At 34.8% G+C, this 13,725-nt stretch overlaps 1 protein-coding gene across 3 annotated transcripts in view; it reads left to right on the plus strand.

The window, feature by feature from the left end:
• LOC108732337 (fatty acyl-CoA reductase wat) overlaps positions 1–13,725 on the plus strand; it is a 58,746-nt gene that overhangs the window by 22,176 nt on the left and 22,845 nt on the right. For all 3 annotated transcript variants that reach the window (XM_018463080.2, XM_018463079.1, XM_018463078.2), the window contains exon 2: positions 4,481–4,836. In XM_018463080.2, coding sequence (XP_018318582.1) covers positions 4,492–4,836 — 345 coding nt within the window. In that variant the 5' untranslated portion in view covers positions 4,481–4,491. The remainder of the gene's footprint in view (positions 1–4,480; positions 4,837–13,725) is intronic.

The raw sequence follows: 13,725 nt of genomic DNA on the forward strand, positions 1-13,725 counted from the left end.
TTATTATGAGTGTGTCAGCCTATTTATAACATAATCTCCACCCTGATAGAGGAAGGGGTGAAAGTGCTAACCAACTGGTTTCTAATATTATTTAAGTATTTGAAGATAAATTATCTTAAAGATAATTGTTACCTGCAAAGTTCGATACCCTAAAATTACACCTAAACCACTTACATATAATATTTGTAAAAACCAACAAAATTGAATATTTGAATTTCCAACTTAATGGTTCAAGGAAACGGCAGGTAAATGTACCCTGGTCTGAACAATGGTTTTTTCTTCTTTCGCTAATATTGAGCCCAACACACCGGATTATTCTCATACATTTACGTGGACAATGCCTTCTAACAATTTTCACTGTTTATTCGCCAGATGATGAGAAAAATCAGATTAATGATGAATTTACTAAAAACACGAGTACCTTAGTTACCTTGAACCATATAACACTTCTTACATTTTTCTCTAAATTTTTCAATGAAATTAGTCGAAATTGGTCTTTTGTTTATATGGCTTAGGTTACCTATTGTAAGTGATTGAGATATAATTTTCAAATTGTTCAGTTGACGTAATTCTTTAGTTGATGTAAAATTTATGCTAGCAGTAATGTTAACGATAAAAAATAATAAGATATTAACTTTATGATCATTACGCTAATCAATTATTTATTGAACTGAATGGCCTTTGCTTCGAGACTAGTGTTGTATTCTCATATCATTCTAGCCTAATTGCCTTTCAGTTTTAATTTTACTATTTTTGATCCACACGCTTATCTGTAACATTCATAACTTCCTTTAAAACAATTTTTTCTATCCACGGGTTTAACCTATGTATTTTATAGCAATTACAATGATAGCCCAGCACGTTGCTGTTACGCCATTTCTATAACACTATATTCAGTTTTTTAAAATCAAGGCAATATTGGCGTTAAAAGGGCTTTACTTATTTAAAAACCACAGTCGACATATCGCCCAGGTTGCTGAAAACTGAATATAAAATAGTGACCCTATGGAAGTCAATAAAAAATAGGCGAGATAGGTTGGTAGGACGCCTTGTCAGGCATGAAGGGCTAGTCAGAGACATATTAGAGGCAGAAACAGTACTTAGGAGGGGTAGAAGTAGACCTAGGTTATATTACTGCTCGCAAATAGTTAAGGATGTGGGATGTTCTAGTTTTAGGGAAATGTGAAGATTAGCTCAAAATAGGAAAGAGTGAAAGTGCGTGTCTAACCATTCTTAGGATTGATAACCTTATGATGATGATGATGATGATGATGATAAACTATGAAACTCAAGTCAACTGTCATATTAAATCCGTAATCAAGAAAAAATCAGACTAATTCCGGTGAAAACAGATGAAATTATCAATTTTACAATTTAGATATCATTTATCTGGTACTAATATCATAAACCAAAAAAATTGGTAAACTTCCATAATTTATCCAAGAAAATTTTGCATATGCGCTAAATATACTAACTAGTTGTAAAACAATATTAAAAAATTTCCATAATAATTCCCGTATAATTTTATGACACATTGTTACTCAGTAATCATAGTATTTTCTAATCAAGTTTGTAATTAACCAACCAACTATCTAGAACTTACAACTGAATGTTTTGGCATTTTGTTGTTTTATTGTTAAATATAAATTCAGTGCATCGCACATAACTGCAATAATACAATGTAAACTTTGCATTTGACTAATCAACCGTTAACAAATAGTAAATTTTATTAGAAAATTAGAAAATAATTACATTAATAAATAATTGACATCATTTACCGTAGCCTTATTTGCATTAGCTAAGTATAATTAAAACATAATAACAACACTAAATTAAATAATTAAACGTTATGATTAAACATAAACCTCCTTCAAATTTTCTTAAAGTCTGAGTGCTAAATTTTACATAATAATATAGGAACAAAGGCTTTCACGGCCGGAATCCATAGTAGAATGAACATTCGGGATATAGGGCCGTGGTCTAAGTGAACTGTTCCGTCCAGACGTTTCGTCAGCTACTGCGGCTGACATCCTCAGTGGTAGTGCTGCGTTGACAACGTGAACGTAGATTATATCTCGAAGTCTCGACAGCGACTGTCGCTGTCAACGCAGCAGTGTTCACAACCTGAAGCGAGGCAACTATCGTACCAGTAGCGTAGAATTATCGTACATGGAGCAAAATTATCGTACATTTCAAAATAATCAAAATAATTAGTAAATTACTCGTATTAATCGTGTAAAAAGACAGACCTGAACTAGGAGGTATGTTAGTGGGGTGTTTTTGACCGTAGGTTATGGTTAGTGACTACATGACTACAATTACAAAATTGTGGATGGGAAGACCATCGACCCATCTGGTGACCAACACGAAGGGATGTTACCTGTTGAGGAAAAACCTACATACTAGCATGATAACGTTCTTTTGTTGCAGGCACGTTCTTCTAAATTTAACACTGCGTATAACAAAAATGTTTATAGCGCTGTGAGCAAAAAGAAAAAAAAATATTCGCGAATAAAAGAAAGTCTTCGTGATATTGTCTGAGAGGGTAAGAATAAAATAAATTTTGTATGCATGAAAATTATCGTACAATCTGCGTACGATAATAATATGATATCGCACATCGTACGTAGACATGAAATTATCGTATGTGTACGATAATTATCGTACGGTTCCGAACACTGCAACGCAGCACTACCACTGAGGATGTCAGCTGCAGTAGCTGACGAAACGTCTGGACGGAACAGTTCACTTAGTCCACGGCCCTATAGCCCGAATCTTCATTCTACTTTTACATAATATTTCAGATAATTTGTTAAAAATTAATACACTGGCAGACATTTTCCACCGAAGGTAATCTCTGTCAGACTCGTCAGTGTTCGCAAAAAAGGAATCGTAACTTTACTCATACGGAACTATGTATTTCAATACTTTTTGTAAACAGCCAGACGAATTGTAGGGGTGAAACATCCCCAGACATCCCCCAAACGCAAATGTCGCTGGCTTTACAACACAGTGACATTTTATTTGCGTCTGGGGATGTTTGGTCCCTACAATTGGTCTAACTGCTTACAAAAAGTTTATATATTTTTTTAAAATGAAGACTCAGACTATATAAGTAAAATTACTTTGAAGCATTTGGCAGAAATTACGTCGATGGAAAGTGTCTAGCAGTGTTGATTAACTATATTCTGTGAAACATTATGTAGTATTTGGCCTTCGGACTTTAACAAAAGAGATTAGGTAATGTTTTTATGTACCTTTAGCACCTGATATCTGCAAATTGACCATCGGCCCAAGTTAGCAGGTATGCGTTATACCTACTGACACTAATCTATCGCATCTATTTTGTTACTCAGAAAATAAACAGCTCTGAACTATAAACTTATTTACGAAAATTCGCTTTTTATTTTTAATTTTCCCACTAGAAATTACCTCAATTAAAGGAAAATTGTTGCCGGGTTCGATTCCCAGTGAGGGTGTGACAACAGCAACAATTTTCCTTTGATTGAGACAGTTTGTAGTGACAAAATTAAAAATAAAAAATTAATTTTCATTAATAATATCACCCCTATTAAATGTCAAAATGGTTGTTATAGTATTAATAAACTTATATTTCAAATCTACAACCTGCGAGATTTAGGATTTGCCTTGCCTGAGTTTTCATATTCCATCACACTGAAAATCTTCTGATGATAACGGGTAATATATCTATATAAGAATTTTCGAAGATGCTCCATGTGACCCAGTATGAACATCTACACAAAAACATAGCTAATGTAATACTTACTGTGAATTCTCAACTCCACAGTCACTATTACCAATTCCGTATATGGAAGACGTTGAATAAACCACTAAGCGCAACCTATTAATTTGGTTTTTAGTATTTCAAGCCTATTGAATAAAATAATTCGAAGTGGTCTGTATTCTGTCGAAACTGCCAGGTGCGGATCGCGATTTCGATCTTTTTGGATCTCATCAACGCGTCGCAGACAGCTCCGACAAAATACAGACCAACTTTTACCTGCTGCCTTAACAGCGCGTTTTAGAAAATACCACAAATGGCGCGGTAAACGCCATCTGTTGTACGATGCTACATTTTAGGATAACGTATGCTCCAACAAGGTCCGTTTAAATATATGAATATCTACTTGCTGAAACGAATCCTGGCGTAGCTAACCACTACGTGATAGATACGTTACCATTATCGAATAAAATAATCGAAGTGGTCTGTATTCTGTCGAAACTGCCAGACGGGGATCGCGATTTCGATCTTTGTGGATCTCATCAGCGTGTCGCAGACAGCTCCGACAGAACACAGACCAACTTTTACCTGCTGTCTTAACAGCGCGTTTTAGAAAATACTACAAATGGCGCGGTAAACGCCATCTATAGTACAATGCTACATTTTAGGATTACGTATGCTCCAATAAGTCTATTACTTAATGAGAATATGCACTACAACTTTACTGTTTTATTGCAGATTAAATCACAATGACAGACTTGATCGAAAACATTTCGGTTGAGGCGACTCCCATTCAGAAGTTCTACGCTGGAGCAAACATTTTCGTGACTGGAGCAACAGGCTTCCTCGGAAGGATTTTGGTAGAGAAATTACTCAGATCTTGTCCAGATGTTGCTTCGATCTACATTCTCATTCGAAATAAGAAGGGCAAAACAGCCCATGACAGACTGGACGAAATGTTCGATGACGTCGTCTTCAAAAGGTTAAAGGACGAGCAGCCGAAGTTTCGACACAAGGTCGTCGCGGTCGCAGGAGACTGTTGCCTTCCTGATCTCGGAATGAGCATGCAGGATCGCCAAATGCTCATCAACGAGGTAGGAAATTTAGTTAATTGTTAGACTACGCGCAAACTATTGATACGATTAATGTTTTCAATAGATTATGTCGGGTTGCCACCCAAAGATAATTAATTTATATCAGAGGTGGTTGAATTACCGGTACTGGCTCCTGTTTTATTAATTACTTTAAACGTCAATACTATAAAAAAATAAAATTAATCAATTTTTCACCTTCCATTTCAATATAAAATTTGCGCCTTTTAATCCCATTGCACAGGTTTTTTTTGGAAACTAAACTTAAAGTTGTCAAGAACTAATAGCGGCTTTTCTTTTTCACCAGTTTCACAAGTAACAACACATATTTATTATTTTACGGGTAGTTTTTAAAATGAAAGACATCAAACAATTAATTGACAATGGGTTAACAGATTGTTTTTGACCAATAGGTAGTTTGATGATTTTACCCTTACCCTAAGGAAATTACATATATTGCATTTAAAGTTGTTATTGTAAGATTATAGTCTGTACAATCATCGATCACTAGCACTCAAAGTCATACTCCGCTACTGGTAGGAGGCAATTCGACAGTCATTAGAAGATAATTCAACCTACCGAAAATTTTAACCTTTACTAAAAGCAGGTAGACGGGGGGCAACTCGTTATTTTCGCTTTCACTATTCTGATATAAATTTTTGTTGTATAAATAATTGCATAGAGTTCTTACAAGCAGAAAAATTAAAAAGAAAATTAAAAATAAAACAAAAAAATTTCTATTTGATTTTTGGAACAAAACCAAGTCTGATCGGAAAATTTTATTTACAGCAATAGCACCAACATTTCGCCTTTTGGTATAGCGTAGGTAGGCCTATAGGGCTTTTCAAGGTAGATTTCAGGGAACCGATTCTTGCTTGTAATTTTTGTACCAAAAGGCGACACGTGGGTCTTGATTAGATATTTTTGTCCCCACATTGGGAAAAATTCTTATAGGAATACCTTGAAAATAAGAAGAAATCATCATCATCATCATAAGGTCGTCAGTCTTAAGACTAGTTGGACACGTACCTCCACTCTTTCCTATCCTGAGCTAAACTTCTCATTTTCCTAAAATCATAACATCCCACATCCTTAACTATTTGCGAACAGTAATCTAACCTAGGTCTACCTCTACCCCTCCTAACTTCCGTTTCTGCCTCTAGTATGTCTTTGACTAGACATTCATGCCTGAGAAGGTGTCCTACTAACCTATCTCGCCTATTTTTTATTGACTTCCATAGAGTCCTCTGTTCTTCTGTTCTTTCTAATACCTCTTCATTTCTAACCTTCTCTATCCACGGTATCGTCATCATTCGCCTGTAACACCACATGTCGAACGCTTCTAACCTTTTCTTTTCCGCAGCGCCCACCGTCCATGTTTCGCATCCGTACAACAAGAAGAAATAAAAATTTAAAAATACTATTGCTATCTTAGTCTTTTTTGGCGCGATTTTATAATAATACGGAGAAATGACGTTATCAATGGTCGATAACCATGTATTATAGTCCAGTATATAATTACGTTTCAAGGTATTCAAATTTCGATTTTTTTAGGGAAACAGTCTACAAAAAAAAAATACATATACGAATGCCCAATTGTTTGCACGATTTATAGGAAGTCGGTGGTTTTAATCGTATGCGACATTCACGTGTTTACCGTCACATTCATGCATAATAGGAACCATTTGCGTATTACACTTTTTATTTTTGTCGAAAAACGGTTTTGACCTAATACTTAGGTCACTACATTATAATATGGCTATACATATACACTACTATTATCAAATGAACATTATAATATGTACCTGGAAGTCGAAACTTCTGTTTTTTTTGGTATTCATTGTAAAAGGAGAGGATGAGTGTGTCACAGACGCATAAAGAAATCGTTTGTGTAGTGTAAAAAAACAAAGAAAAAGTAATCGATGATCGATCCTGGACCACTCGTCAGGGCAGATCGGAATACGAACGAATTGTTTCGATTATAACAAGAAGTAAGAAATGAGTACATAGCATACTTGATGTAAGAGCGTCACTAATCGTAAGTTGCGTTTGGTGGTCCGCTGCGCAGTAAGGCAATGCGCATCCGATATGACGTATAGATGAGGAGATTTTGTTTACGTTTTGTGTATGAAATGTATACGATTTGATACTAAAAATGATCGTGATCTATCTTTTATTTAGTAACTAGCTTTTCCCCGCGGCTTCGCTCGCAGAAATTTATATTGTTCCTCCAAAAAAAACCTTTTAACTCCCATTTCACCCTTACAACGTTTTAATTTTATGTAATGTCGCCATCTTAGATTTCAAATACAAACGTAGCAACAACATTTTATCCTTTAAGGGTTAATTTTAGAAATTGCCAAAACACGTATTTGCTTAATTCCAACAATGAGCAACATTCCAGTAAATTCGAATACAAATAAATTGTTTAATAATATCAAACAGCATATACACGAAGTTTCAAGTGAATTCAACCACAAATAAAGTATGTCCCAAACAAAAATCGGAACACCTTTTTACCCCCCTCCCCTTCAGAGCTTGAATTTTTTAAAATGTCGAGATAGGTCTTTCATGATTTAAATGAGAGACCATTAAAACCAAGTTTCAGGTAAATCTGACCACAAATATTATATGTTCCATTTACATATTGCAACTCTTCTTCACCACTCCTCCCCCCCCCCCCGCGGGAACAGGATACCTATGTCTGTCTTCTGGTTATAAGCTACTTCCCCACCAATTTTCAGCCAAATCGGTTCAGCCGTTCTTGAGTTATAAATAGCGGAACTAAAACGACTTTTTTTTATCTAGTCTTCTTGGTTTTCATATGTGAAAAGTGAGGTTAATAAACTGTTGATATATTACCTATAAGTCTGAATAACTAAATGATACAAATGACTTTCGCTAAGCCTATGAGCACCTGAGTATAAAAATTTATAATTTTTATTAATTATTATTCGTTTTCAAATATAGTTTCAATGGAGTGATATAATAAAAGTCTTGTTACAGGTCACGTGATACCGGTCAAAATTGCGCAAAAATTAAGTAAAAAACCTTGAGACAATTTTAGTAATGACTATATTACTTCCTCTAAGTAGACTTGAATTTTTTAAAGAATTTTCAACGTTCATGCATTAAATCAGTGTTTTGAATAATTGTTTTACGGAAATTTCGAAACACTTGAAGTTACACACAAAGTAACTGGCTATATACAAAAACATGTTGTCAAAGTTGAATATTGACACCACCATTTTTATTATTAGTTATAGGTCAGCAGCTAATTCAGATATATGAAATATTATAGGGTTGTTCGGAAAGTCGTTTCGTTTTTTTTTTTTGTGGAAATGAAAGACAGTTTTCGTATAATAAACAAATACTTTGTTAAATTATATATTGACCGTTCTGGTCCAACACCTTTTGCCATCTTTCTGGTAGTAGCATAATTCCACAATTATTGGTCTTTATTGGCAAAAAACTGATGGAGGAGGTTTTTGACCTCCTCAATTGAGGTGAAGGTTTTACCGTCTAAAAAATTTTGGAGTGACCAGAACAAATAATAATCCGATGGTGCCAGGTCTGGAGAATATGGTGGGTGTAGCATTGTATCCCATTCAAGCTGTAAAAGCTTTTGGCGAGTGACCAAACTTGTGTGAGGTCTCGCGTTGTCTTGGTGAAACACTACACCTTTCCTGTTGATTAGTTCTGACCTTTTCTGTTGAAGTGCATCATTCAGTTTGTCCAGCTGATGACAGTAGACTTCCGAATTAATCGTTGTGCTCAAAAAAAACGATTCCTTTAAAATCCCTCCAAACAAACAGCATCACCTTGTTTTGGTGAATATCGGAAAAACGAAATGACTTTCCGAACAACCCTATAATTAATTACGGCATTTTATTTTTAAATTAACGTGATCAGAATTCATTAGAACGTTTCTGGAATGGTAAATAACTAATCAAATTAAAGAAGTGATTTTCACCCTAAGGGGCGCGACAATATCGACAAAAAATGAGAAACATTATTAATTTTAAGGTTTGTTATCAAGGTCACGGTGTAGATTTAACGTTAAAATTAAAGATTAGGATTACAGAATAATTTCATTGAACACGATGTGAATTGTGTTTGAAAATTGTATCGCAAATCCTAGCTATTTAAAATGTAATTATTTTTTTTTTTCAGTGTTTATTGTGCACCAATGCTATCAAGGTGTTTTTTAGGCAATTCACTTGTACAAACCCCTCATAACTATCCAATTAAGAGAAATATTAGTGTGATCTCACTTAATATAAATTATATTTAAGAAACTTTTAATAGCGGTTAATATTTAATAATTCTTAAGCATTAATGTGAAGTAATCATTAATTTGAAGTTACTTGTAGTGAGAAGAAATTTAATGAATTTCACATTAATGTTCAAAAACTAATATCTAAATTTGTAATTTCAGTATGTCCGGCGCCTGCACCATATTTTACTTGAACGAAATTTATTATTTAATTTGGAATATACATAATATCATATAATCATATTGTAACAGGCACATTCGTTTTCCGAAGAGACTACATTAATATTCACTTAAATCCTCGGCAACTTTTCTTAGGGTGATTCGACGATTGACTAATAGATACTATTTTCTTTACTTCATCAATGTTTTCTTCTGTTGTTAACGGGCTGGGGCGTCCGCCACGCTCTTCGTCGTTCACATCTTCTCGGCCCTCTGAGAATATTTTGTACCACCAATAAACGTTGCTTCGTTAACCCTTCTAACACTCGTTTCAGCCTCTAGTATGTCTCTGACTCGACCTTCATGCCTGAGAAGGTGTCCTACCAACCTATCTCGCCTATGTTTTATTGACTTCCATAGAATTCTTTGTTCTCCTATTCTTTCTAATACCTCTTCATTTTTAACCTTCTCTATCCACGGTATCATCATCATTAGCCGGTAACACTTTTTTTTTTTTTTTTATGTTTTCGTGGAAGAGGGGAAATCTTCAAAAGACACCCAGCCGTCCGTACGACTGGGTAGTGTCGGATTCCCGAGGAAGAAGTCCTCGGACCTACCGACTAAAACCCCTCTACCTCAGGCCGTTCTAGGACCAATTAAGGTCCTCTTCAGCCGGTGTGAAGTCGTTAGTGTTATGTGATTATGTGTTCAGTGGTCAACCGGTAACACTACATTTCCAACGCTTTTAACCTTTTCTTTTTCGCCGCGCCCATTGTCCATGTTTCGCACCCGTACAGCGTCGCGTTCCAAACATACACCTTTATCAATCTTTTTCGAATTTTTAAATTAATCGTTAGCGAGTATAGAAGTGACCTGTTTTTATTGAAGATGACTCAACCCTGCACTATCCTCTGCTTTATATACCTAGTACTCCTTCCGTCCTGACTTATCTGACTTCTTAAAATCAGTTACTTCTTCTAATCTTTCGCCTCCTATCTTTACATTTCCTCTTTCCCTACGTTTTCTTTCCTTGCATACCAGTATTTTTGTTTTACTTTTATTCAAATTCACACAATACTGTTTTGTCAATACCGCTTCCATTTTATTTAAAGCTATCTTTAAGTCCTCCTTGCTAGATGCTAATACTGCTATATCATCTGCAAATCTAAGCATATTAATCTTTTGCCCCTGTATATCTATCCCTACAGTTGTACTGTCATTAATGATGTTATTATAAATTTTTATTTTCTATGCTGAATCATGTAATAAATTGGTTGAAAATGTTACCATCCGTCAAAGAAAAACGTTTACGTGTATACACACATGACTGTTGCACCGTAATGCACGTTTTGTGTAATAATTTGCTGACGAGTGAAGAATTTTATCGTTTACATTCTATACGTTAAACTATTAAAATTACAAATACGTCTCTTTAAATCAACTTAATAGTTTGTAGTATGTGTTTTGCATTCTTATTTGGCATAATCAGAGAAGCTCAAGCGGTCGTAAAATTTGCATTCTGGTCACGTTCAAAATTTTGCAGTTCAACGGCAACTGCTCGTCCACCGATATATTTCTTATGCACAGAATTAAATACTGTATAAATTTGAATAAAACTTAATACATTACGCAATGGCTTTCAAAGGTCTACAATCTGTATATTTTGAAACTATGTAGCTCTTCCCCACTACTTCATACAATCATGCACTGAGGTAGCAACAGGTTCGTTAGAACCATTATGTTTGATTGAGTGAGGATAAAATCCAAATTATCTCAAGGGGGTCCAAGGAAATGCAAACATTCCAAAAATGAATAAAATAATTCGAAGTGGTCTGTATTCTGTCGAAACTGCCAGACGCGGATCGCGATTTCGATCTTTTTGGATCTCATCAGCGCGTCGCAGGCAATTCCGACAGAGCACGGACCAACTTTTACCTGCTGTCTTAATAGTGCGTTTTCGAATCCGCGTCTGACAGTTTCGGCAGAATACAGACCACTTCGAATTATTTTATTGGATTAAGCTAACGTGCCTATCACGTTGAGGTTGGCTACGCCGGGATTCGTTTTCAGCAAGTAGATATCCACACAAGTGGACCTTGTTGGAGCATACGTAATCCTAAAATGTAGCATCGTGCTACAGATGGCGTTTACTGCGCCATTTGTAGTACTTTCGAATTCCAAAAATGATCTTACTGCTAATGTATTTCTCCTGATCTTTTTTTAATTATTTTATACTGGCCTCCAGTTTGCATTTTTGTTATACAAATTTACTTGTGTTCAAAGGTTACTGATTCCTTCACCATTATAAACTCAAGATAACTATCGTGTCTTAAATCGATAATCCCTCCATTTTCCGTCGATATTGCTAATAGAGGGGATTCTATTGATTTAGCGATTTTTAGACTTCATTTAGCTGAAATTTCTTTAATGTTATTACAGTAATAATTAACATACAAGCAATTGGAATGACTTTAGATCAAACACCTCTTTTAATGTGTTTAATTACCATTACAACTCTTCTTCTTCTTCTATCCTTGCATGTACTTGCAGGAGCAATCACTATACTTTTAACTGACCGAAATTTAAACACGTCATTCTTTGACCTCGTTTGAGGAGTAGATAGTATTCTCTATAAACATTTATCTTGATTTTTCGTATAAATTTTAATTTTATCTGGATTTGGTATAGATATAGACACTCGAACCTTCTTTAGTTCAGCTACTGATTATTGCAGTCCCTACAGATACTAAAATTTTCAAGTGATTAGCCACTTTCCATGGAACTCAAGTAAACTTTTCACTATCAATGTTGTGAGCTTTGGGTTTCATTTTTCTATTTACCATAGGAGGCCTAACTGGAGTAGTATTAGCTATATTCTCATTTTACATGACATATGCTATGTAGTAGCTCATTTCCATTATGTCCTTTCAATAGGGGCTGTATTTGCTATTATAGGAGGGTTTATTAAAAAGCACCCTTTATTCACTGGCTTAGCATTAAACGATTAAATTATTAAAAATTCAGTTTACCATATTCCATGAGGTAAATATAACACTTTTCCTACAACACTTCTTAGGTTTTAGAGGTATACCACGACGATACTCTGATTATCCTGACGGTTACCTGTTGAAATATTACCTTCTCAATCGGATCATTAATTTCATTTATTGGAACAATACTCCTAATTTTTATTATTTGGGAAAAAACCTCAATACCTTAATCGCATTTTTGAAACAAAAAGGTGGCTTGTGTGGGACCCATTAAACATATTTAGATATCATTTTGATTGTTTATGATAAAGGTAATGGAAAATCTACAATAAAGTATTGGGTTATATATGTATAGCACGTTTTAAACACGTGAATAACCAATTGGGTATGTTCTCTTCCAAAATAAGCAAAACCGGGAAGTACATTTGTAGACATTGAAATATGTAGATGATCAATATACACATAAACAAAGCGTTTATAGATGTAATTGTAGTTCCTTAATAGGACCGCATAACTAATAAAAATCTTAGTCAAGTACTTTGCCGTATCGGTAGATAATAATAGGTAAATCTGGTATCATCATTGCAAGGTCGTCAGTTCTAAGACTGGAAGGACTTGCACCTCAACTTTTTCCTATTCTGAGGTAATCTTCTAACATCCCTGCTTTCTCATACTCATATAAAGTAATAATAACATATTTAAGTAGGGATCCAATAGAAGCATAAAATTTGGTAAATATTAACATGCGGAATACTATAAAATAGATTTAGGCCCTAAACTACTGGAGAAACCCGCCAATAAAAAGTAATGCCACCGTAGCCAGAGGTGCATCACACACTGGCGGTAAATTACAAAACGTTATATTGCATTCAGAGGCGTTTATTTTTATGTAAACTTAAAATTTGCCGTACATCCGTTTTATTCTCATTCCACGCATAGAGGCTATAGCTACCTCGAGTTTTTTGGTGGGCGACATCTCAGAAATGGTTAGAGATAGGCTTCTGAAAACGTCATAAATCGTCGTATCGCATGCTTTAAAAACGTTTTAGACATATCCGTTTTATATTCATATACTTCATAAACGTACTGTTTGTTTCAAGAAGTTGGAGATGTGGCCCTTCCCTTTATTAGGATGCGCCGTATCATAATTCCAAATTCAATCATATTTGTCTGCGGAGCTCATTTCTACACCGATCATCGAGCGAGAACTAGATAAAAGTGTACAGTACCATTTGCAAAATTATATAAACTGCCTCGTTAAAATTTAAGAATATGCTTTATTTAAAAGCATATTTAGCCAAAAATAATAACAAGTGAATTAACTTAACGTTCTACACACCTATAAAACTTTTGCTTTGTTTTCTATTGTTAATTTATATACATTTTTGTTTTAAGAAATTGCTAAACATTTTCGTCTAGTACTGTACAGTTCTAGCCGATCTCCTAAGACCGCCCATCGAGAGCTCT

The sequence above is a fragment of the Agrilus planipennis genome, unplaced genomic scaffold (assembly GCF_000699045.2).
Source record: "Agrilus planipennis isolate EAB-ADULT unplaced genomic scaffold, Apla_2.0 scaffold30, whole genome shotgun sequence".
Classification (NCBI taxonomy): Eukaryota; Metazoa; Arthropoda; class Insecta; order Coleoptera; family Buprestidae; genus Agrilus; species Agrilus planipennis.